This window comes from Crocuta crocuta, unplaced genomic scaffold (assembly GCF_008692635.1).
Source record: "Crocuta crocuta isolate KB4526 unplaced genomic scaffold, BGI_CrCroc_1.0 scaffold41, whole genome shotgun sequence".
In the NCBI taxonomy this organism is placed as follows: Eukaryota; Metazoa; Chordata; class Mammalia; order Carnivora; family Hyaenidae; genus Crocuta; species Crocuta crocuta.
This window is the reverse complement of record NW_027529428.1, coordinates 356,070-381,075: the sequence shown is the minus strand read 5'-3', so window position 1 is coordinate 381,075 and position 25,006 is coordinate 356,070. Positions and strand designations below refer to the sequence as shown.

Sequence of the window (25,006 nt, the reverse complement as noted above, 5' to 3'; positions counted from 1 at the left end):
GGGCTTTCCAAGGATTAACTGCATACTCATAAGAATAAGAGGCTAACCTCATCCTCTTAAACTTCACACACTACAATCCTATAGATAGCTGACAGCTACAGCCGGAGGAGAAAAATAATCCAACATTTTGCTAATCCTTAAACCAATCACCTCATGCAACAATGGGGAGCCTGTAGGTCTACAACTCAATCTCTTAAGGACAGGACATCTCCTACAGACACATCAGGAGTTTGTATTCATAGCCATCCCCTACACAAACACAGATAGTCAGACATCACAAAAGCCCCTAGACTTCTTTTATTTCATACTAAGTTGTTTCAAAATACAGAGAATTGTAAGCTTGCCTACAGAGCAGGAATATACATATCTGACCCTTAACTGCAGCCCCAAAGGGCTTGGCAGAAGTTCTGTTCATGGAAAATTAAGCCAGACAAGATCCAAATAAACAAGAAAGAAAACACAAGGTGGCCTACATTAACCCTAAATGTTCTGAGTTCCTGAAGTTCACAGGCATTGCTATGGGAAACTGCTCAAATTTTCTTACGTCCAGCAGTCAGTACTCAGGCAGCTATCAAAAATGAGGCATTCTGTGGTATGAGAAGGGCAACCCCCACCTGGGTCTTCCGGCCACCTCTTCCTCTCTCCTTCCAATTCCATCACAAAGATCTGTGCAGTCCCTCAGTGCCAGCAAAGGCCTTGTTCCCCTTCCTCTTAAGGAAGCTGAGAACTTGCTTCTCAATTTTGTCTCCATCTGTTCCCAAGACTTAACTTTTCCCTGTTTTGGACCTTAAGTTTGCTCATTAAAAGTCAAACAACCGACGCTTCTTCACTGCTGCATCCTTATTAAGTCATTCATGCAAGACAACGGAATGGCAGGAGCAAAGCATCTGGAGGGGTCTAATCTCAAACACCGACACCCCATGTAGCCACTAGAAAAGACAAAAGGGGAGGTGACCCACTACACGGAGCCATCACCCCTCACAGGCACTTAGCCAAATGGACCCTCAGATCTGCTAGAGGCACTTAAGAGACGAGGCAGACAGAAGCACAGTTCAAGGAGTCAGGACACCATGCTGGGTAAAGGCTGCCAGCCAAGGTCTTATCCCCACAAAAGCCAGGCAGGGTAGAGGGTATTATCCATCTACAGATGGGGACACTCAAGGAGGTTAACTGACTGTATGGGGTCATAAAGCTACAGATTGGCAGCACCAAGTCCATTTGGCACTACTTAAGTCCATTTAATCCTAGACCTATGCTCTGTCCAAGGTAACACAAGACAAGCCACTCTTAGAAAGATGAGGACAGAACACCATGAAGTTGTGCAGCCACAGTACTTGGATGGAAGTGAACATCCAACTATGTAGGGTTTTTGTTTTTGTTTTAAATTATACTTGGCCAATCATTTTTTACTTTTTAATCAAAAAGCAACCAGGGAACCTGGGTGGCGCCATCAAAAAGTAACCAGGCGCCTGGGTGGCTCAATTGGTGAAGTGTCTGACTTTGATTTCAGCTCAGGTCATGACCTCCTGATTGTGAGATGGAGCCCCCAAGTCATGTTCCATGCTGGGTGTGGAGCCTGCTTAAGATTCTCTCTCAAAAAAACAAAAACAAAACACAAACAAACAAACAAAAAATATCTTTCTTTGGGAGTGGAGAAACACCAGCCAAGAAGAAGTAAAAGGGAACTTCTGGGGAGAAAAAGAGATCTTGCACGCCGAAAGTAGTGTGAGGTACAGGGTATGTGCACACACCAAAGTAATCTATGCATGGAAGATAGGTGCAGTTCACGAGCACCAGGGCCACTCAATCGGTTAAAAGCATCCAACTCTTGATTTTGCCTCAGGTCATGATCTCCTGGTTTGAGATCCATGTCGGGCTCTGCACTGAGAGCATGGACCTGCCTGGGATTCTCACTTTCTCCCTCTCTCTCTGCCCCTCCCCTGCTTTCTCTCTCAAAAATAAATAAACCTTAAAAAAGAAAAAGATGTGGGTCACTTGGGTGGCTCAGTTGGTGGAGCATCCAACTTTGGCTCAGGTCACGATGTTACGGTTCATGAGTTTGAGCCCAGCATCAGGCATGCTGCTGTCAGCATGAGCCCTCTTGGGATCCTATGTCCCTGGCTCTCTCTGTCCCTCCCTGACTTGCTCTCTCTCAAAAATAAACAAACATTTTTTTAAATTAAAAAAAAAAAAGATTGGTGCAGTTTAGAACATATAAATTATACTCAATTTTTTTTTAAAAAAGCCCGTATATACAGGGGCTCCTGTGGGTGGCTCAGTCGGTTGAGTGTCCGACTTCAGCTCAGGTCATGATCCCACAGTTCATGGGTTCGAGCCCCGTGTCGGGCTCTGTGCTGACAGCTCAGAGCCTGGAGCCTGCTTCAGATTCTGTATCTGCCTCTCTCTCTGACCCTCCCCTGCTCACACTGTCTCTCCCTCTCAGAAATAAATAAAACATTTAAAAAAATTTTTTAAAAAGCCCGTATGTACAAATATATATGTATCTATATGATCTATATTAATTACGTGTGACATAAACCTGTTAAAAGATAACACTAATTATCTGGAATCCCAATCTCAATGAAAATCAATTATTATTATAGCAAGTAGAAGAAAAATTCTTAGTGCCAGACTCCCCAAATAGTACAAGGGAAGGTGATCTTGAAGGGTCCTTCAATCATTTTCCCTGCCTTCAGGAAGATGTTAACTATTCCACAAAGTGTTGTCATCTAAAAATCTACCTTGTTTTGAGCACTGTTAATAGAATTCCAAATTGGAAAAAGAAAAAAAAATGTTTGAGGAAGACAACTTACATCATGGAGACTATCCTGATGTAAAAAAGAAACAAATTTAACTGATTAAAAAAAAAAAAATCAAGGTCTCCAGTAAGCTTCCCTTCCCACCTGTTTTCTAAAGCACAAATGAGCTGTGTGTCAAATCAAAACATCCCATGCCTATTAAGATCCCTGCATTATTAAATACTCTTTCTATTGCTACAAGAACATAACTCGTTTAATAGCAAAAGAGCTCATAAAAAAGCAAAATTCAAGAAGTAGGGTTGCAATTATTCCACCAATTATCAAATGTGCTATCGGTCAAAATTGTTTAAAAAAAGTACTGCTAAACTATTTCAATAGTTTCTCCAAATATCAAGAATCTAAGAAGCTTAGCTTTCTTAAATGCCAGTAATCTCTAAGTTAAAGGCAGGTGCTGTCTGTAGTGGAAAAGATTTAAAATTCAGTGTTTCCTGTCAGGTACGAGAACTAAGTCTGCTATGCCGCTGAGAACCGTGCACCATTAATTCACTCAACAAGGATGCCAGAAATAGAACCTCCCTCTTCCTCCTCCAGGACCGTTCACAGACCCAGACACAAGCCGAGCCTACCTTAGAAGCTTGGTGTCCCTAAGATTTCACTTTTTCCAGGTTTGCTAAAGAGAAATGTCTTTAGTCCTGCCAAGCAAGCAGTAAGCCCCCTTGATTGCACCTTAAAGGGAATGAGAATGTTTCGGCTCATTTGCATTTTAAAGGCTACTCTTTCATGATCTTTCACACTTGTAATAGATGTCTAAACCGTTAAATTACTATTTCTTTTCTTAGCCTGAAAGTCAACGCAGACGAAGAGCTTGGCCTCTCCCATTGTTCTTCATCCTGAGTTGGTCCCTGAACAATACTGACAGCTGCTATCAAACCGGGCTGCATTTACTCTGTGCGCAGCTGCTGCTTGTAGGAACAGACAGCCTCCCGGGGCCTCCTCCCCTCTGGGGAGGCAGGTTGACACACTGCATGTTCAATGAAGGGGTGCAAAGGTCCACTGAATTGTCAACCCAATTTTATGCTACTTCAATTTTCCAGGACGCACACAATTCCTTTCAAGCAAAAATCAAGCATATGCCAGAGCATGAAACTTATGGTTGCAGGATAATTATTGATCACTACGAACTTTAAAAGGGCCTTCTGACATAAATTAATATACTGAGCCAAAAATTACAATTATAAAAACCGCACATGTTAGTATGCTGGAGACATGCAATTGGCGTTAAGTCTTGTGCTAGGCCCAATTCACTGATTTGAGTTATTGTTGCTAGCTATCAGAGCTAATCTGCCTTTATAATCTCAACAACATGTTTCCTGGATGAAAGCCATTCATAAAATTAGCGATTCATCTGCCCTTCTGGAGCAACCTGCTATTTTTATTTTCTGATTCAATTCAAAGTGAGTATTACCTATAAACATCTGGTTAATACAATTTCCTCCTTTCTAATGTGCAGGACTGGGCAGTGCCTTTGAGAATTTAGAGGTACGAGGTTGATATGTAAAAATTTAGAGACTATCAGAAAACAAACATGTTCCACAAAGTTTAACTGGGTACTTGAGAGCTGCTTTGCATATGTTGTTCTTTAATCAAAACAGGCTTTTCCATCCTCATTCATTTGGGTTAAAAAATTTCTGTGCTCGAGCTACAAGTACAATTTGCTATTAGTCTTTGCTAATCAAACACGGTACATGCAAAAGTACCAGTGAATATTTGATTTGATCTCTGAAATAAAGCAATTCATTACACAAGAAAAGGGTACAGAAGGCAGCCGACAAATGCAGATGTAATTGTGTTTTTTGTTGAATGTGATTAGAGAGCCCACTAAGTAACAGTCAAAAATGTGATCTAAAGGGGGAGAAAGGCAGAGCCTGGGTCTGGGGGAAAGAGGAGGAGGGGAGAATTGTTTATGCAGAGCTAAGCTGTCAAGTGTAATAAAGCAGCTTGAATAAAATTTAAGCTGAAAATCCACTGAAGCTCCCCATTTCAGGGAGGAAAAAGCTATTAAAAGGAAATGAAGGTCACCCTCCCAGTTTATTTCACCTAATTGACTGCCAATAGCTTACCACAGGCAACCCGACTGCAGATCTGCAATTGAGAAACTGATGAAAGGAGAGTTTTCAAGCTGAGGCTCATTCTTTAATCCTCCTTGGCTCTTATGTTTTTTCTCCATCTCCAGTTGGGATGTAATTTTAAACCCTGATGGATTAACTGGTTCCATTGTCTGTGGCCGTCATTGGACTATGGCACTCTTAATCCGTACAGAAGCATGTCTAATTATCATTACAAAGTGTCTGAGGGAACTATAAAGACCAGCAGGGCATCTTCTCACAAGCAATTAACATAAATTGATAAATGAGTGATTTGAATCCGCTCAAGGCAGTCACATATGAATAAAATCAGAAAGGATGGTCCCTTGTTTCAGCTACTTCTCTGGCTTAGTCTGGAAGGGCAGAAAACATGAGAACCATCCCCGGTCCTGCAGTGGCGGGGACTAGCTCAAGCAGAGGACTGACCGCAGCACGGTTCACAGGGCTCATTAATGCAGAGCAAATGACCTGTGATTGACAAGCAGTCGCCAGCATGGAGTGCTAACTGAACTCAAGGCAGGAGAGCAGAAACCTGGTGAAAGGCTAGAGAGCACTGGGGCAGACAATTATCACTTCTTCAATGGCAAGAGAGCACTCTTTTCATTGGGGTGCCACTTAAAAATTCATGAAAGAGGCACCAGAAAGGGAAAGAGCAGTTACATTGGGTCTAATACCCTAGATGACCAAAGAAGGGATAATTCTAAGACCTGTCTTGACCTCTCTGTGATCCAAAGGTAGAAGCCAGAAGTAAGGAAAGTATATACAACCCTAACCTGAAGTTCTGATTTAACTAACAGAACAAGGGTGTCTTAAGTGTCAGAGGACAAATGGCATTTATGTTCTCATTGAAAAGTAGATTTATTTTTCTTCCTCTCCTAAAAATGTTGCTATCACCTTCCTTATGCTCCTCTGTATTTCCCCTACACACCTTGTCATGCCTAAGCTGCCCTCCCCCACCCTTATTAAACAGGCCAACATTAAACTACATAACATTATACATAGATAGATTAAGCCATCAAATTAATAAGAAATGAAAGCTGGTTATACACACTGTAGGAGGTAGACCTGGTAGGCCACGTACCCCGATGATGGCATTCAACTCTGCCATGGTCACCTGTTTGGCACGCTCGACGGCCTGGGCCACCTGTTGTTGATGCTTTGAAAACAAGGAGAAGAAAAAGTATTAGCAAAGAACTTCACTGTACCTTCCAACAACAACAAAAACACAAAGGCACATGCAATGTAGATTCAAGGAGACTACGTATTCACATGTGAAAGTTCTCAAGCACTTATTACTATCTCACAGAACACAACGTACAGCAGGAAAGGGAAAACAGAATGGTGCTTCCCTTATTTCTAACCAACACTAGTCCCCACTTAACTTCTGATGGGAATTTGGGGGTTGGAATCATAGAAAAGTCAAAAAGGACGTCCAAACTGGTAACCCGAAGCCTTAGAAAATCAGTAATATGCGATTCAGAAGATCACCCTGGCTTGCAAAAGGCATTTGCTGTTAAGTTTGAACAGGTGAAGTTTACAGCCAATTTAAAACCCCCATTTCTATCCTGAAAATTTAAACATGAAATCTTCAATTACTTCTCTGGCCAACAAATCTCAACCCACCAGTAATTTTGGGAAACTCTGGGAATTCCTCTCCTTCTTTAGTCTTTAGATATTTCATCCTCCTGAGGGGAAAATGAAGGACCCTCCCCCCCCAGCAATTAGTTCACACAATGGAAACACCTTGCAAACCTCCCAACTCCACCCACAAATAAAAACAAAGCCACATCTTTGTTCTGGGAGGCATGAGACTGTAGCAGAAACCAGAATTACTCAAGTCTAACAACACGATGCCAAAGGCCAACAAATCTAACTTGTAACATCAAGTAGATGTTAGGCTGGAAAAGGCAGAGAGGTGTGCTATCCAGCATGGAACAGCAGCTACCAAGAACAGACACCCACTATTCTAGCTGCGGGCCCAAAAAGCTTTTCCAGCTTTTCTGTCTCAAGACACCTGCATCCTGTACACACTTAAAACAGCTGAGCATTTACCAGCATATATCCATCCAACAGTAAAGTAAACTTAAGAGCATGAACATCCGCTTCCTCCATGGACAGCATGGAGTCAACCCGACTTGAGGTACAAGGGCCAATACCTGCTTTCATGGTCAAGTCAACCCTGATGGACCCATTTTGAAAATGCAGCAAAGGAAAAGCTCTCTAGAGGGAAGGACCCTTGCGTCATCAGGAGCTACCAAGCTTATACTGCTTGTCAAAGAAAAGAAAAGCTGTTATGTTGGATCGTCATTTAGCAGTCTTCCACAGGAAAAAAAAAATTAATTTGGGGTTGAGCTATTGTCACCACTTTTACAGTGTGCCCTCAGATCTGTGAGATGGAATAGCAGGGGGTTTACACACTTCAGCTGTAACAGATGTTCTTCACACTTGTTCCTTGTGATAAAATTAACATCTTAAAACTAGCTAATTTGCAAACAGAGAAGCAACATAATTGCACTTTAACAGCTGAACAGTTTTACTTACTTCCTGAGACAGAAATGGAATGACTTGTGCACAAATTGTATTCAATCTCTTGGCGATTTCAGTCTATAAAGACAAAGCCAGATAAATGTTTAGTATACTTCATAATCAGTTCAGAAAGATAAAACTTCATACCCAATACTTGAGCCCTCCACTACTTCACTCTCAAGGGCATAAAACTGGCTTTTCCTGGGCTCTGTTGCTAATATTTACCTGGAGATAAACAGCAGATATTAATCCCACTTGCAAAGTAAGACATAACCGCACGCTTTATTGGTCACTTAAAGAAAAGATAATGGGTAGTTTAATTGTGTCGGGAAATCTGCATGGTTTAAGGCTATACGATCCTTTAACCTGGTGATTGCAAAGCCCCTCACCTCGTATGCTTATTCAATTATGGCGTACCACCGCATATTTACGTTGTTATAGCAAGTTCATTCCTACCGGTTTCAGAACGCAGTGGGGAAGGGGCACCGTCAAACACCATCTAGCTTTCAAGACAAGGACAAGAGCAAGAGAGGAGAAAGGAGCCCACAGACCCCCTTCCTGCTTGTCCCAACTTCTTTTTTAATACTTATTTCTGAGAGGGAAGGGAGAGAGACAGAGACAGAGCACAAGCGGGGGAGGGGCAGAGAGAGGGAGACACAGAATCTGAAACAGGTTCCAGACTCTGAGCTGTCAGCACAGAGCCCAACATGGGGCTCGAACTCATAAACTGTGAGATCATGACCTGAGCTTAAGTCAGATGCTCAATCGACTGAGCCATCCAGGCACCGTCTTGCTCGTCCCAACTCTCGTACAAGTCATAAGGGACCTCAATGTTAGTAGCCTTCACTGAGTCTCACGGTTTCAAACAAGGCAAGAAAAACACTGCTGAAACAGAACCCAAGTTCACCATGAGGGTCAAATTGAGATATCCTAGGTATTTGTCAAGTTTGCCCACAATTCAGCATCAAATGCAAACACTTCCCTGACAGAGCCCAAGCGGCAGCTGAACATAACAAAACATGTCCTGCGTGTTTGTGGCACAGGCTGTTGTAAAGAAATCAGAAGTCCCTGCCTCAAGTCCAAATCCACAGCAGTCCCTCTGCTCTAAGGAACAAACTAGCCGAGAGAAGGAATAAAGAGTTTTCTGCTTCCAAGCTATGGGAGAATCTACCTGCCTACCCCACTTCCAACATCCTCCAGCATTGCAAAGCAAGTCTGCTTTCTTCTCTAATTCTGAAAAACCAGTTCTACTTTAAAAAAAAAAAAAAAAAAAGAGTCTTAAAAGAGTCCCAGCATTGGCCTTATTTAATCATTTTCTGTCAATGCTTACTAATGCCACCTCTATTACCGAATTAGGCAATGAAAAGGAACATGAGGAGAAGAAAATTATGAAGCGCACAGACTATGCCCTTGAGAAAGCAAGAATGCAATACGTAAGATGAAGTAAAAAACTCGGGAACTATATAATCAAGTACATTAAAAAAGAGCTGCCTCTGTCCTCCAAGATGATTCCAGTTAAATGAGCAACAAGACCTTTGGTTTTATGGGATGGGATTTAGGCCAACCCAACTCATTCTCCCTGACCACCAATGAGATAGTATTGCATTTAGACCTTGCCTTGGAAGAAAGGGGGAAATGACTAGTCCAGAGAGCAAACCCATGACCTTGCTTTAACCAGCGGGGCAAACAGATCTATGCAAAAAAGCTGCAGCTGTACCAGGTGCAAAAACAGAACCGGGTGAGCCCCACCCAGCTCATTTGATCATAGCCACACACTCAAGCTAACTCAAGGTCATGGCTCTCCTCGAAAGTATGGGCAGGCTTCCCTTTCCTTCGCAACAGGGTTCTGCACTATATATCGGGGTATGTGTGAAGGCGTAGGAATGCCCTTTGCAGACTTGTGGGTCCTCATCCTCCACTCCATACATTCCAACAGCATTCCGTACTGTCCCCTTCTCAAACTTTCTCTTAAAGTTTTCCACTTTAAAGATGACATATGCTCACTTTGAGCATACACAGGCACACACACACAGTTGTATATACAGAAATATAAAAGAAAGCTAAAATAACCTTAAGTCTATCATCCATGATTAGTAACATTTTGGAGATTCTGGAAAGCATCATTCCAGGCTTTCATTATACATGTGCACACAAGCCCCAATGGGAAAGATCTACTTCTACATGAAGAGTCCCGTTATAAACACTGCTTTTCTATAATATGTTATTTCCAGGGAAAAAAATTTGTATATGGATACCTTTACACTCAATAAATACAAATATGAGGGGCGCCAGGTTGGCTCAGTGGGTTTGGCATCTGACTCCAGATTTCAGCTCAGGTCATGATCTCAAGGTTCATGTTGGGCTCTGCACTGACAGCTTTGGGGATTGGGATGGGATCCTGCTTGGGATTCTCTCTCCCTCTCTGTCCCTCCCTTGCTTGCATGTGCGCGCGCACACACACACACACACACACACACAATCTCTCTCAAAATAAATAAACTTAAAAAAGAAAAAAAAAGAACATCATCCACTATACAAGCATGCTGGTGTTTAAGCACTCCTGGTATCTGTGAATGTTCATACTTCATTTAATTTTCCATAATTACAAACTCTGTGTCGAATAATCCTCTACATAGATCTCAAAAGGCATCACTAGAAGTGAAACCGCTAGGTCAAAGTGCATACATATTTTACATTGTAATGGATGCTGATAAACTGCCCAGCAGAGAAGGTTACAATTTACAGGATCCCTGGTCTATGAGGGGGCATGCTCTCCTACCCAATGTCAATATTGGGTTTTGTTGACCTTTTTAAAATCTTTATCTACCTGGTGGATTAAAAAAAATCTCATTTTTATTTGCATTACTTAGATTCTTCCTTAAACATATTTTCGTATTATTTATTGACCCACTGTCCATTTCCTTTTCTCTATTTTTCCTTTGGTCTTTCTTCATCACTGTCTTTTTGCAGTAGCCTTTTCCATATATTGACAAGAGGCAAATATTAGCCCCTTCCACAGTTTTTCCAGCTTGCCACTTGTCTTTCAACCTTGCTTACTATGGATTTTTTTGTCAGAAGTAACTTTAAATTTTTATGTGGTCATAATAAAGAATATTTTTCCCATCTGGCTTTCAGGTCAGGGTTAGAACACCCCAAAATTACAGAAGCCCATTTTTAATTTTCTCCTAGGGCTGTTAATAGAATTTATTTTGTTTAAGAAGATTTAACTAGTAATAATAATTATATGTGCTATTACATAAAATGGCTTTCAGGGAGAACTGAACTGAACCGCCAGGAGACAGTTAAGACCCTGAATGGAATGAACTCATGAACCTTTAATAATATCAAAGTTACTAAAAACAAAAGGAGAAAAGTACAGATTAAAAGCAGAGACAATATAAATTAGGGGAGAGTAGGTAAGACTGAAAACAGAAGGAGGTTAAAGATTAAAGCTCAAGCCAATGAAGAAACATCAAAAGCCATACCATCTGCCCTGGGAATTCTCAATAAACGTCTGGAGAATGAATGGAAATAAGAACAATGAAGGAGGCTCTTCTCCCAGCTGTCTCCTCCCTCTGCCAGGTCTCCAAGCCCTCTTCTTAAACCATCCTCTGACAAGAGAGCCGGATTTTGAGCCACGAAGCTAAATTCAGATCTCACCTCTGGCTCACCCGGACATTCTTCCAGCTGCCCTGGTCCTCCAAAATGAGAGTTCCTACCCTCCTGAGGGGATGCTCTTGGGCGTTCTGAAATATCCCCACCACCACCCCAGGATGGGTTCACAAACATTTTCCCCAGCCTTTAAATAAAACAGTGTGCATGGCAGCATAAAAACTGACAATAATTCTTGAGTATTATCTCTTGCTTCAAAGCAAGGATATTCTGATAAGACCTTTCATTTAGCACAAATTAACAAGGTGCAGTTTTCCACCTGTGCTTCTAATTCCTGACCACGGAGATTGCAAGCATGTTAAACTGGACATGTGACCCTGCTTCAGCAGGGATTGAGAAAGTTCTGTGACTCTTTCAAGGCTGCCTTCTACCTCTTCCAAGGGCTGGACAACTCCAGTCTGGGGGAGGAGAGGACCTGAAGGCTACCTATGTTCTCACCTAGAACTCATTCTCCTGCCCAAAGCTCAAGATATATTTGGTCCCTGCTAATAGTCTAATGCTTATAAATAAAATTTCCCTATGCTTGTAGTTCTGACACCACATAAGGTGACAACATTGAGTCAGCATTCAATAGCTTTCCCCAAACCAGATTTGCAAGGACAACTTCGTGCCCAGTAACTTAACCAGCAGGTGAAAGGCCTCAGTATCAAGCTTACTTCATGAAGAGTTGCCACAATGAGGCAGCAGGAAGCAGGAATCCAAACTGCCTGTCCAGAACGATCGTTAATTCTCCTTGTCAATGCCAACTCCCTTTACTGATTCACTTATGATACTAGGGTTGGTCCTCCTAATCCAAAAACTTGGGTTTGCATCTCAACAAATGAGTATGAAGTCACTTCAACTGCTGGGCCCCAGGTCTCTGCCAAGCTACTTTAAGTGTTTCATCAGAATCAAGTGAGCAAATAGGTCAACTATAGCTACACTACTACAAAGTGCTCAGTCAGTCAAGCATCTGACTTCACCTCAGGTCACAAGGTGACCTCTTGAACTTGAACTTGAACTTTATGAGTTCAAGCCCTGCATCAGGCTCTCTGCTGTCAGCAGAGAACCTGCTTCAGATCTTCGGTCTTTCTACCCCTCCCCCATCTGCTTGCGCGCGCGCGCGCGCTCTCTCTCTCAAAATAAATAAACTTAAAAAAAAAAAAAAGACCGGGGGACCTGGGTGGCTCAGTTGGTTAGGCGTCTGACTCCGGCTCAGGTCATGATCCCACAGTTCACGGGTTCGAGCCCCACATAGGGCCCTATGCTGACAGCTTGCTCAGAGCCTGGAGCCTGCTTCAGATTCTGTGTCTCCCTCTCACTCTGCCCCTCCCCTGCTTGTGCTCTTTCTCTGTCTCTCAAGGATAAATAAACATTAAAAAAATTTAAAAAAAAAGAAGACCAAGTGCTCTATACTCTTAATCCCACTCTTGAAGGCCTGCCTCAAATTCACTTAGAAGCTGCCATATAACACCAAAAATCACTTCTTTAGGCCCTTCAAGATCCTCCATAGCATTTACTGTCATTTACCAAACTAAGCCTTTATGTTGATTTATTTTTAAAATTTCTTTAACATTTATTCATTTTTGAGAGACAGAGACAGAGCATGTGTGGGGGAGGAGCAGGAAGAGAGGGGAGACCCAGAAGCCAGAGCAGGCTCCAGGCTCTGAGCTGTTCAGCACAGAGCCCAACAGAGGGCTCGAATTCACAAGCCGTGAGATCATGACCTGAGCCAAAAGTAGGACACTTAACTGACTGAGCCACCCAGGTGCCCCAAGCCTCTATGTTTAAAATCCCATTTACATAAAGCTTCTGTACAGTTTCCTACCAGCTTTTCTGGCATTAAAGTCTTCTCCATGCAAGACGGGAAGCGAGAGAGCAAGACTTCCACTGAAAAGGGACCCAGCTCCTCGTCCTACCTGCCCCAGAAACAGTGACCACACAGTATGCATCCAACACACTTTCAAAGGAATCTTTTGCTAAAACTAAACTAGAATCCACGCACACCCTAAACATAATGACCAGGATGCAACCAGATAAGCTTTGTCTAAACAGTGTTTGAATAAGGCTCTGTTTACAGGAAGAAATCATATTTCAGTAGGGAGAAGATTCACATACATGTATTTTTTGACTAAGTTAAATATGGTCAAATACCTCCAAGGCCAGCAACGAACCTAACCCTGGTGTGTTCTGCAGGGTTTTTGAACAGAACACATGTTCTTCTGGGCATCTGAACTTAAAAGCTGCAGGATTTCACGATTCCGAAGAGCTCGGCTCTCCAGCTGTTCATATTCCTTACATCTTTGGTCTAATTACTAGACTGAAGTGTCCACTCCCCAACGTCTGCCCATTTCTCCACAACACACAGAGTAATATAGAATGAGTGTTGTCTGAAGCTCAAAGCAGGGCGAAGACTGCTTAAGAGTAATTGCCCATGGGTCTCCAAGCAATCCAATGAATGGCATCTTGCCCAAAGTCAGCTTAGGGAGGGGAAACTCCAGCACCATTAAATTGCAAATTGATGGATCATAAAAAATGCTGCTTGTGCTGAGGGCTGGCAAACTGATCTTTTGGTTTCCTTGAACTAAGCAGGAAGCCAAGAGAAAAACACAGTGGAGTGTTGGTAAGAAGTGTCTGGCAACAGATAAATGGGCAAGAACATGAAAACAAAGCATACAAAAAAAAAGAAATAATCTCTAAATCCCTTCTGACTGGAAGTTTGAGTCTGTGAAATGACAGCCTGAAATACAGAAAAAAATAAAAAAAAATGTTCAACCTCACCAACAACCAAGGTGGGTCATTCCTGCACCAGTTAGTTAGTTTATTTAAAAAAAAATTAATAAAACCCAACAATGATGAGTCCTCTGGGAAGTAGGAACGATCATACATTACTGATGACAGGGTAAATTGGTACAGTCGTCTTGGAAAGAACTCGGCAATGTGTTTCAAGAGCATGAAATTATTCAAACCCTTTGGTAAGGCTTCCCACAGCTAAGAATTTATCCTAAGGAAATAGTTCAGATGAAAAGCATTCCATGCATGAAGCTGTTCACTGCAGCACTCGCTTCAAAGCGAAAGAGAAAATGCCAGGTAAAGATATAACAGCAGTTCAACACATCACAACCATCTGCACAGTTTTGGAAAAACTTAACATTTGTCCTCCTGAAAAATCAGTTGTCTAATACTAGGAGAAGGGTTAAATACACTACATCAACCCAAAGGCATGGCAAGCAACCATTAAAGTCATTTTTATGGATAATGATACATAAATGGCCAACACATTCACTAGATGAAGCAGGAGGGGAAGAACAAAGATGTGGTGTTAAGAGTGTCTATTTAAAATATATATATATGTATATAAATACATATACACGTGTGCATGTGGCCAAGCACTGTAATTTGATACCCAAAATAAAAACAGTGATTATGCTGGGGTGGCAGGGTTATCTGTAACTTTTTTCCCTCTCCACTGGCCTTGGGAACACCACCCTTGATTTACTGTTGAAGTGTATGATTACAAGGCAAAGGGAGAAAAGGGCGGTTAGGCCCACTAGTCTTGTGATTGACAAGTACCACGGAGTGAAACCCTGAAACCCTTTGGGTATCCAGCCCTCTTACAACCTTCTTATCACATGTGGAGAAAGCAATGCCTAAAGGAAATGATTGGTCCAGAATCATAAAGCAAGACTGAAGCCATTTTCTCTGCCTAGTCCTTTTTCTGGGAAGAAGTGGAAACACTCAAAACCAGAAACAAAGCTGATGAACTCAGCCTTGTTTGCAAAGCAATACCAGCCCAAACAGGACCACAGCAGCTCAAAGCCAAGAGCATGTTATCCCTCAGCCAACAATGGTACCACAAGAAGTGGCCCCAGTCTGTCACTGATAATGGCAGAAGTGCTCTGCAAGGCAGAGTGGGAATTTCATAAGGGACCTCGGTTCTAAATTGCAGACAAATAAAGTGTAGCTGCCCAACTCTGCATTTTCATCCTCCCCTTCACAGGCAGAGAGAAACAGTGCGTCAGCCTTCACATTAGAAATCTAGCTCCCCAACAAAGAAAAATCCGCAGAAACACATCCACAAATACATTTCTATAATCCTAAAGATGACATCTGATATACCTAAGAAAAATTCAAGATGTCTGAATAAAAACTGCGTACCTAAAATGGTATATGCAAAACACTGTAAATAATCTTCTAGTACTCTCCCCTGCCCTTTACCGGAGAGGAAAGGCTCCTTGCCTACAGACCTTCTTCAGAAGGTGGGCTATTCAGCAGACCTTCCCATGCCATCCCAGCCATCGCAGGATGGCACCTTGCTTCACAGGTACGCTAATGGAAAGGGAATTTTATCTTAAATTCTAATGCATCAGAGTAGCTTTCTGCTTAAAATATAAATATGTAGATAAATGACTAACCACATTTTGGGGAAATACAAATGGAAAGGGTTTGGCGTCTCTTTGAGGTTTTAATGGTTAATGAGGTGGTCAGTGGTTTTCAAACTGAAGGGTGCAGCAAGATCACATAAAAGCCTTGTTAAAACACAGATGACCGGGCCCCACTCCCCAGACTCAGTCCAGGGGTCTGCAGCCCAAGCATCTGCATTGCTAACAAGTTCCCAGATGATCTGCAGCTACTGGACCGGGACCCCACGCTGAGAACTTGGTCCACCAGGGGCTGCAGCGACTGTGTTAGCGCACAAACCTGGATCAGCCCTCTCACACCTGTCAATCTGTGCAGGTTCCCGGTGAGAAGGGGCTGAAAGGTTAGCAAAACCTGCCTGGGGTCAGAGACAAGTAGGCAGGGAGGTCAGGCGAGGCTCGTCTCTCCCCCAAGGCCTTGCCACAAGCCACGGCGCCATTCTCCGCTCAATTTTACCAAACAAGAGCAAGGCAAGAACACAACCCGGGGGTGTTGGAGCACATTTGCCTACTGTGGGAAACCTCAAACAATATTCATTTAAATGATTCCATCCCTGGCAATGTAGTCTCGCCCCTGCTTAAACCCTATGATTAAAACAAAACAAAGAGTACCAGATGACAGAAACCCTTTAGTGGCTCAATTAATCAGAACAGAAGTCACCAATTACTGGCAGATAATAACTTTTATGTCCTACCTCCCCCTCACTTGGCAGCTCCTACCGCGTTCTAAACCTGAGCCCTTTCCAACTGGGCGCATACTCCATCCTTTACCCCTGCTCGTCTTTCACACTCACGGGTTCTCTGAAAACAAGGAGGGGTTAAAAGGAAGGGGGGTGGGAAACCCTGCTGAAGGCTGCCGGGGCGGAGATAGCAACACTAATTGCTCCCATTCTCTGGCTGCTCGTGAGGCAGATTGTAGGGGCCTGCATCTCCGGAGAAAGCTCTCAGCAGAGCAACTCAAGTGCCCTTAATTGTTTATGTTCTTAATGCAGAGCCTCTTGAATGCATTCATTTTTAATAGCAGGCTTGAGTGTGGGGCCCATCAAAGAATGACAAAGCAACTCTATTCATTGGTTCTCTGTCCTGCAATGATGGTCTTTTGATTTATTTGCAAATGACAAGCCTGGCAGGCCCCACTTGAAGACTGCCCTCATTTTTTTTTTTAAGAATTCAGTTGCATTTTCCAAGATGAAGTTGAGTCTGCAACACTGTGTATTTGTGTAAAAATTTTCCCCCTTCAGTTCCTTCTAATTAATGACTTAAATGTTTTGACCCAACTGTTGCCAAGCAGAGCATTTGGGCTTTAATTTGTCATTTTGGTAAAGATGCATCCTTGACAAAACATCGCAGCTGTTTCAAGGCCCAAATAGCACTTTTCCATTATTCGGAAACCCTTGTTAACAGAGTAGTTCAGCAAGCGCTGCTCACATGAAATCGTACGGACTTGTCCCGTGATGGAAAAAGACAGCTTTTGGTGGCCCTTAAAGGAAAATGCACTGCTACGCCACGGAAGGTTTTCAAGAGACGTTCCGCAGGGTGAATCACAGAACACGACCGTGAAGTCACCACCTATTGTTCTCGCTCTGGAAAGAGAACAAGCCTCTCCTGGAACACACCCAGAGTAAGCCCACACCTTTCACCCTCTTCACGGCTCTTAGTCATTAGGGAGCTCATGAGAAATTAGATAATATCATACAATAGCAGGGTTAGTGGGAGGAAAAGCAGACTACATCATCCTGGCACGAAAGTTAAAATTATAATTACGAAAATAAAATATGCCTATGTAAAGACAAAGACTGCACAAGAAGATGCAAAAATCCAGTTACTTCTGAATACGGGGTTTAGGAGACTATTCATTTTCAAAAATGCTAACATAATTTTCCTCCCAATAAAACATATTAACATTTCTTTTCCATTATAGCTACCTTTTAGGCCTGAGTAACCGGTCTTTGGTTGGTACTGACTTCCAACTGTCTAGAATCACGATCTCCACATCTTCCATCACGACAAAGTAAACAACTCTGCACATTAGGCACCTAAAGCCCAAGTCATCACTAGCTTTAACATTAACCATTTCCTTGTTCCCCACATCTTGTTTGGAGATCACTGGACAAACAGTTGGGCGTTGGGTGTTTTCCTAAACAGTTTGGAATCTTTAGCCAATCCAGAGAGTGGGAGAGGAAGTTCCTGCCTGGGGTGATCATGAGCCAGGGGTTCCAGAACTTTAAAAGCATGCTGCTGATGAATGACCCACACACATGCATGACAGCTGCTATTCTTCTTCCAAAGCAACTCATTAGGGAAAGCAGCTACCCCACTGGGAGGCCTCGCCAATCAGTGCCATGTGGCATGGCAGCAGAACGGCCACAAGTCAGATACAGGTTTGTGATGGGGAGCGCCCAAGCTAAGCCTTCAGAGCCCCAAACTCAGTCTCAATCGGGAAGTCCCACCCTTGGGTTTTATTCCTCCCAGGCTCAGCTACTGGAAAGGTGGTACTTTGGGAAGGAAGACAAGGTTCTTGGCCTTTCCCAGTTGGAACCTGGGATTCTCTTTTCAATCCACATCCAAGAAACCCACAAAGCTCCAGAATGCAGTAGGTACGGGGGTAAGGGGAAGGCATCACAGACTGGGAGCCATTGAGGTAGAAAAAGAACTTGTGCACAGTGAAATCAACAGTCAAGAAACTTATTTTCTTTTTTTTTTTTTAAATGTTTTATTTATTTCTGAGAGAGATAAAGGCAGCGTGAGCAGGGGAGGGTCAGAGAGAGGGAGATACAGAATCTGAAGCAGGCTCCAGGCTCTGAGCTGTTAGCACAGAACCCAAAGCGGGGCTTGAACCCATGAACCATGAGATCATGACCTGAGCCGAAGTCGGACGCTTAACCAACTGAGCCACCCAGATGCCCCACAAATTATTTTCTTGAAAAGCATCTTAGATCATGATTAAAATGAAATGTGGGATGCTGGTGAAAATTTTCAATGCATACTCCTTTTGCAAACGCTTTTAGATATCTAGAAGACGGTAAGTACAAGGATTCTAGATGACAGACTTCACTAGTGTATTAAAGATTCACAGAGTATTTACTCAGCTATGCAGGTGGAGGCAAACAGGAATATCATTTTAAATATAAATTAAATTACTTAAAAAAAAAAAAACCTGACCATAGCATCACAATACAATCTGCAGAAAAATCTAAGCAAGAAAAAATAATTACCAACTCTTCAAGATAACAATCAAGCCACTTGGGTGGGGGGGAGGGTGGCATGAGAGATCATTTATTCAGGGTTACACGGATTGACCAAAAATATATATAATTAAAAGCATGTCAAAGAAAAACCCAGAGTCCCCTTATACCCAGTTGTTGCGCCAACTTGTAATTTGAAAATGATCCAGCATTATGATGTCACTGTGTTGTCTAAGCTACACTGAGGAAGCATTACACAGAAGGGCCATGAGAGTGAAAACAAGTTATAAGCCATGGGCCACCAGAAGTTACTACTCCTGTAACTCACCAGTTCTTTTACAAATGGACAAATCAATTTATATGCTCATGTGTGTTTTGTGAAAGCATCCCAGATAACCTTTCATTCATTATGTGGGTTTGGGACATGTCAATTCTCGTTTCCCAGAGCAGCAGAAACCAAACTGAGCCCTGTATTCTGTTACACCGGTTCCCACCGGGCTGGGCTGGCTCAATAATGCTGAGCTCCTTCTGGAAGAACAGAATAGACTTCCTGCCATTTGGACTGTGAAACACAGTAATCCACCAGGGAATAAAGGTCAATGTTGCACTTTTGGTCATTACTGAATCATTTGAGATGATCTGTGGTGAGGATGAGAGGAAAATCGAAGGCTGAGAGAACACTGCAAATGGCCTGACCTCAGACCAATTTTCATCTCCATCTGTCTAATAGACATGTGGATAAAAGGCTCTCCCCTCCCTCCTTCTGGGCCACTCGGCTGTTTCCAAATCCACGGCACAAGCCAGGAACCAGTTAAACAATACATTAATAAGGGGAAATAACCTCCTAAGCCCCAGACTGACGCTTACTCAGGTTTTAGGCCATCGGCTAAAGTTTGGAATGCAATTTTCCAGTCTGCAAGCGGCACTGCAAAGTAGAAATTTTAACGAATACGGAGAATCCTCTGCAGTGCAGGGGCATGTGCCAAAATCTCCTTGTTTGTACATGCAAATATATGCATACTTACACCTCCGCCCCCACCAAAAGACATCCACACGATTTCTATTACATCTGCAAGCACACACACAAAGAGGAACAGCAGCAGTTCCAGAAACAGCATGCTGCTACGAAATAAATCTTTTTTTTCCAAGTGTCCAATTAATGCTGCTTAATCATTATTAAGGCATTGCGATCCTTAAATACAAAATATTCCTGGGAACCCAGAGCCTAATTATCATTTAAGCCATGGCATAAACGTTAATATCCTGACTTTATACTAATACCCAACCCCCCTTCACTGGTTTGGCCGAGCTACTTTTTTAAGGTAATGTTGCACCATATAGAAGTTTAGGCCCCCACAGTATATCAATGTCAAACAACATCGTGTCAAGCTAAGATTCAATTCAGGTAAGTGCCACTGCCAAATTTTCTTGTTCCCAGACGGGCTTTAAGATTATTTTATTGCTTAAAATTTAATTTGTTCCAACTCGTGTCTCCATGACAACGTTGGCTAACCCTGCAAATCATTTGGGTAATTGGATATCTTATCTTTCTATTGCTCTCAAATCGAATGATTCTGCTAGAATTGTAACAGCCAATCAAATTTACAGTCCTCCTGAGTAATAGACTTGGAAAAGTAGCCACATTCATCTCCTCTTTACAGCCATATTAACCAGTATGCGACAAACAGTAGAATCTGGTCTTCAAACTATACTCCAAATTATAAATGGTGTCAATACCAATATTCTCACAGTGCAAAGTCTACTCAAAAGCTCCTTCCCTTTTATATGGTTTTAATTTGAGAAGCAACAATTGGGATTCATTCCACACAAACCCTGAGCAATTTCAGTACTTGGAAGGAAACTGACAAGAGTAATTCCACAAGCTAATCAGAAAAAATAAAAATCAAAACCACAGCTTTTTGGAGATAGCTGACCTTGTGATAAAATGATGACCAAAACAATGGCTACATAAGATGCTATCAGTGCACTGACATTGATCTGTCTGGGTTCTATAGGTGGGTAAGCCATATTTGATGCATTAGTCAAGAAATAAGAATGACTACAAAATTCAACAACTAACTCAAAAATCTGTGTAACCTTAGAGAAAGCCATGCATGTAGTCAAAATGTGACACCTTTCTGTGCTTCATTGAATGTACGAGTATGGTCTCATCTTGGGTAAGTCAATTAAGGAACACAGATTTCTTAGGAGATTCAAAGGTCAGCAATTCCCCTCTTGAGTTAGTGGTATGCTTCTGGCCTTCGGTCAGCTAAAAAGTACAGAAGTTGGATACATTTCAGTGGTCCAGTTCCAATCTTTTGGGTAGCTGTGCAAGGAGACTGGCTCCGCTGGCGGGGGCGGGGGGAGCTCATGGCCCGGGCACTGTAAAAGAGCCAGCGGCAGAACCCAGGCCAACTGGCATGCTGAATGGGTTGTGGAGAACGTGGTGCTTCCCCTGCAGATACTCAGGACTTAAGGACTGCTTCTCAAGCTCAACACAAAAAGACAGCAATGTGGGGCTTCTCAGCACACAGAGGTCAGCAGGCGGCCGAGCCTTGAATTAAGGCTGTACCTGTGAGAGCAGGTACTGACACAACCGGAACACAATTTGAACTGTGCCCTCCTCTATCTCAGACACTTATGATGACAACCAAGAAGTTTCGACTGCATTGTGCTTGGCAGTAAGAGGCAATAGCCTAATCTTCCAGTGTTTCTAATCCCAAGGATCCTGCTTTCTCCCTCCCCCGTGCATTTTTTTTTTCCTGCTTCCCCAAATACTAGCACATAAGCAGCAGCTGTGAATGTAACCGTCCACAGAATGTCAAGCCCATGGAGTCCCGGGAGGAAATAACACAAGTATCTACTGAAGCTAAAACGAAACTGGTCTGATATGTATACTTCACCAAGGCTGGTGACTTTTTCCTTCTTGAACCCAGCAACAACTTGATCTGGTAATTCTGACCTCCCTTTTTGTCAGGACGACAAATTAAAAGCTGAACTTTCCACATTACATTAAAAAAATTAAAATGCACCTCTCATCCTTTTTTTCTTCTTCTTTTTTTTTTTTGGTCAAAACTCACTTCCACAAAGTAAACCAAATCCTCTCTGCTCCTCCTCCAACCCCTTAAATGAAAAAACTCCACATAACTCTATTCTTACTGGTGGTTGTATTAAATACTTAAGACTATTGCCTTGCAAGGGCACATTTTGCTGCTTGGCCAGAATAAGGCATTTTAATTCCTCTAGATTCCTTAGACAACAGAGGCTACCAAAGGGGCACTTAAAAAAAAAAAAAAAATAGAAGTTTCTTTTGAGCCTAAAGATAAATTCTTCTGATTTTAGAGGGAAACAAATAAAAACTTTTGTAACTGAAGGGAAATAAGAAGAAGTGAGTAATTCAGATGTAGGGAGGAGGGAAGCTGTTGGGCTTTGGAAAAACAAGATGGAAACATGGCCTAGAATTCCAGTAATGGGTATAGTTTCAAAGGGACCAATAATGTATTCAGATAATCAATTTCAAGAACACTCCCTCAGAGTGCCTACGCAACAATGAAACTGCTCCTGCAGGAGAAACTCACTTACTCCCGAGAACTACCCTACTACATGGAGTAGGCGCTCTTGTCATCCCCTATCCCACCAGCCTGTCTTCTCTTTTGTAAGTAGTAATAATAAATAACCACGCAAAATGAGGCTGGGAGGACTTACACACAGCTCCTAGGGCACATGGGCACTCAATGGATAGGAGCCGTGACTGCTCACTCTGATGTCCCAAATCAGCTTACCCTATAATAATCAGCCCGAGATGCTGACTTTTGAAATCCAAAGCGCTGAAAAAGACAACTGGGAACCGAGAGGGCACCTGTAGCAGCAGCCTGCTCGGAGACTGGATACCCTTCCTCCATCCCAATGGCTCAACCCTTCTTCTCTCCGTGCCAGACCAAGATGCAGATCAACGTTAAGACCTCCTTTCCTAAACCGAACACGACCTTTTTATTTTCACTCACTAATCCATAGAAGCCTTTCAAATGGCACAAATAAAGGAGGCTGCATTTTGTTCTCTAAATCAATTTTCTCCCCAGCCATCAACTAGATGTTCCTGCACAGAGAAAGAACAGCCCTTCCCTTCTAATTCAAAAATCCATACTGCCATTGCCCTTGCAAACTGCTAAACAAGCAGTATCGGCAAGTCACTTGTGTTCTGTAATATATTTACTGCAAATCCCAACGGCTCGCCTCCTAATGCAGTTTTCTATTGTGTCTGTGCGTGTCAATACACTGGCTGGTCACCTTACTTGTAAGAGGCTCTGACCGGCTGTTTGTTCAAGGCATCAAGAGGGCGCCTAGGAGAGACAAAGGCTGTGCTCCCGGAGGGCCCAGCCTTAGGGAGCCTCTTCCTTGCGCTGAGGTCCTCAAAGCAAAGCAGTTTCGTTCTCTGGCACTTCATATTCCTGTGCCACCCACGGCCTGAGGCCAACTTAAACTTTCTAATGGGATAGCTTCCAGCCACACAAAGTTCAAGATCAGAGTCCTTTAGCACAGTTATTTCCCAGTTTCCTACTAACAATGCTAAAACTACTCCCCCCTGCAAACATGCTGATGGCATCTTGAAGGTACATTATGAAGGACTAAAAAGTAGCAGGGCTTGGGGAGAAGGGGAGTCTGGCTCTTCCGTTAAGTGCAAATCTCCACTTCCAGGTGACAGCTGAAAAAGAAAGCTCCCTGACACCATATAATGGTGGATCACCCTAATACAACCAGGCCAAAACAAAAAGGGCAAGTCCAGGAGAAAATTCTATAAAATGTTGTAAACACTTGCTGAGATGGAATTCTTAAAATGTACTTGAAGAAAAGCCCTTCATCTACCAGCCTAAAACAGGGCAAGAAGCTAAGGAAATGCCTTGCCCTCCAACAAATCCTTCCAAGTTTTCCAGAATTATTCGCTTATCTATTGGCGGGAGGGGAGCAAAATCTCTATATAAGATTATGTGACAGGCAGATATCATAGGATGCTAATTTATAGACTCCTGGGATCATACAGGTGGGAACAGCATGGGCGGTCACTGTGTATTTCCTTCCCCTTTTCTGTATATTTGAAATTCTCCAGGGGCACCTGGATGATTCATTCAGTTAAGAATCTGACTTCATGAGTTTGAGCCCCGCATCAGGCTCTCTGCTGTCAGCGCAGAGCCCGCTTTGGATCCTGTCCCCCTAGCTCTCTGTCCCTCCCCCACTTGTGCACACACTGGCATTCCCTCTCTCAAAAATAAATACGAAAAAAAAAGGAAATTCTTCATAATAAAATGTCTGGTGGGGCAAAGGAACCATGTAAAGGCCGAAAGTAAATCATCAAGGGATATGATCATTATTATTAAGAAATCTGGCAACTAAGTCAAGTTAAATACCTTTACACTTAACACATTACAAGCAACTAATTCCCAACTCTATTTAGGGGCTGTGGTCATCCTGAGGAGACATGCAGTGGCTTCAGGGACAGAGACACACACACTCAGTTCACACAGAAACCCAGGCCTCAACCAAACAGAAAACACTATTTCTGTTTTCGCGGTCTTCTCCTCAGTACAAACCCCAATATATCACTATAATGAAACTCCCCATTAAAAAGCCTCTGGATATTCTGACTATAAATCACTTTTCCAAAAGAAAAACAACTGAGCAAAAGTGGCTATGTGATAACTGAAGTCCTGTAAAACATCTAGTGATATCAAACAGCTTTCATCCTTTTTTCCTTTTGATGTTTATTTATTTTTGTGAAAGAGACAGAGAGGGAGAGAGTGGGAGCGGAAGAAGGAGGGTGGGGGTAAAACAGAGAGAGGAAGACACAGAATCCAAAGCAGGCTCTAGACTCTGAGCTGTCAGCAGAGCCCATACAGGGCTCGAACTCACGAGCTATGAGATCGTGACCTGAGCAGAAGATGGAAGCTTAACTGACTGAGCCACTCAGGCTCCTCAAATAGTTTTCATTCTGAATTTCAGCATTAGGACCCAGCCTGGTGCTCATATAAGATTTTTTAATCTGGATTCCACAGATTTACTGAAGGATCATAAGATGTCCACAAACGGCCAAAGTTGTTGGGCAAAAAGCTATTTTGTGTATAAAAACGTGTGGATTTTTTTTTTTTTTTTTTTTTGTGCTTGTTTTTCTTAAGAGGAAGAGCAGTATGTTCTAAATATGTTTTAAAACCTTAAAGTGGTGATTCCTTTTCTTTTGGAGGTAGTTTCAGGTTGGTTTGGGGAACTGTGGTTTTATATGGTATCTGTCCTAAGTAGTGCTCAAAATTTAAATTATCCTTCATTTCACATTT

The 25,006-nt window shown here is 42.6% G+C and overlaps 1 protein-coding gene across 4 annotated transcripts in view; it reads right to left on the bottom strand.

Moving 5' to 3' along the window:
• Positions 1-25,006, bottom strand: part of LOC144227664 (transducin-like enhancer protein 1) — a 90,087-nt gene that overhangs the window by 54,508 nt on the left and 10,573 nt on the right. For 2 of the 4 annotated variants that reach the window (XM_077759335.1, XM_077759336.1), the window contains exons 5-6: positions 7,445-7,507; positions 5,955-6,059 (exon numbers count right to left, since the gene is read on the bottom strand). In XM_077759335.1, the coding sequence (XP_077615461.1) occupies positions 5,955-6,059; positions 7,445-7,507 (168 nt within the window). The remainder of the gene's footprint in view (positions 1-5,954; positions 6,060-7,444; positions 7,508-25,006) is intronic. The other 2 variants (XM_077759338.1, XM_077759339.1) reach the window with 1 other exon arrangement.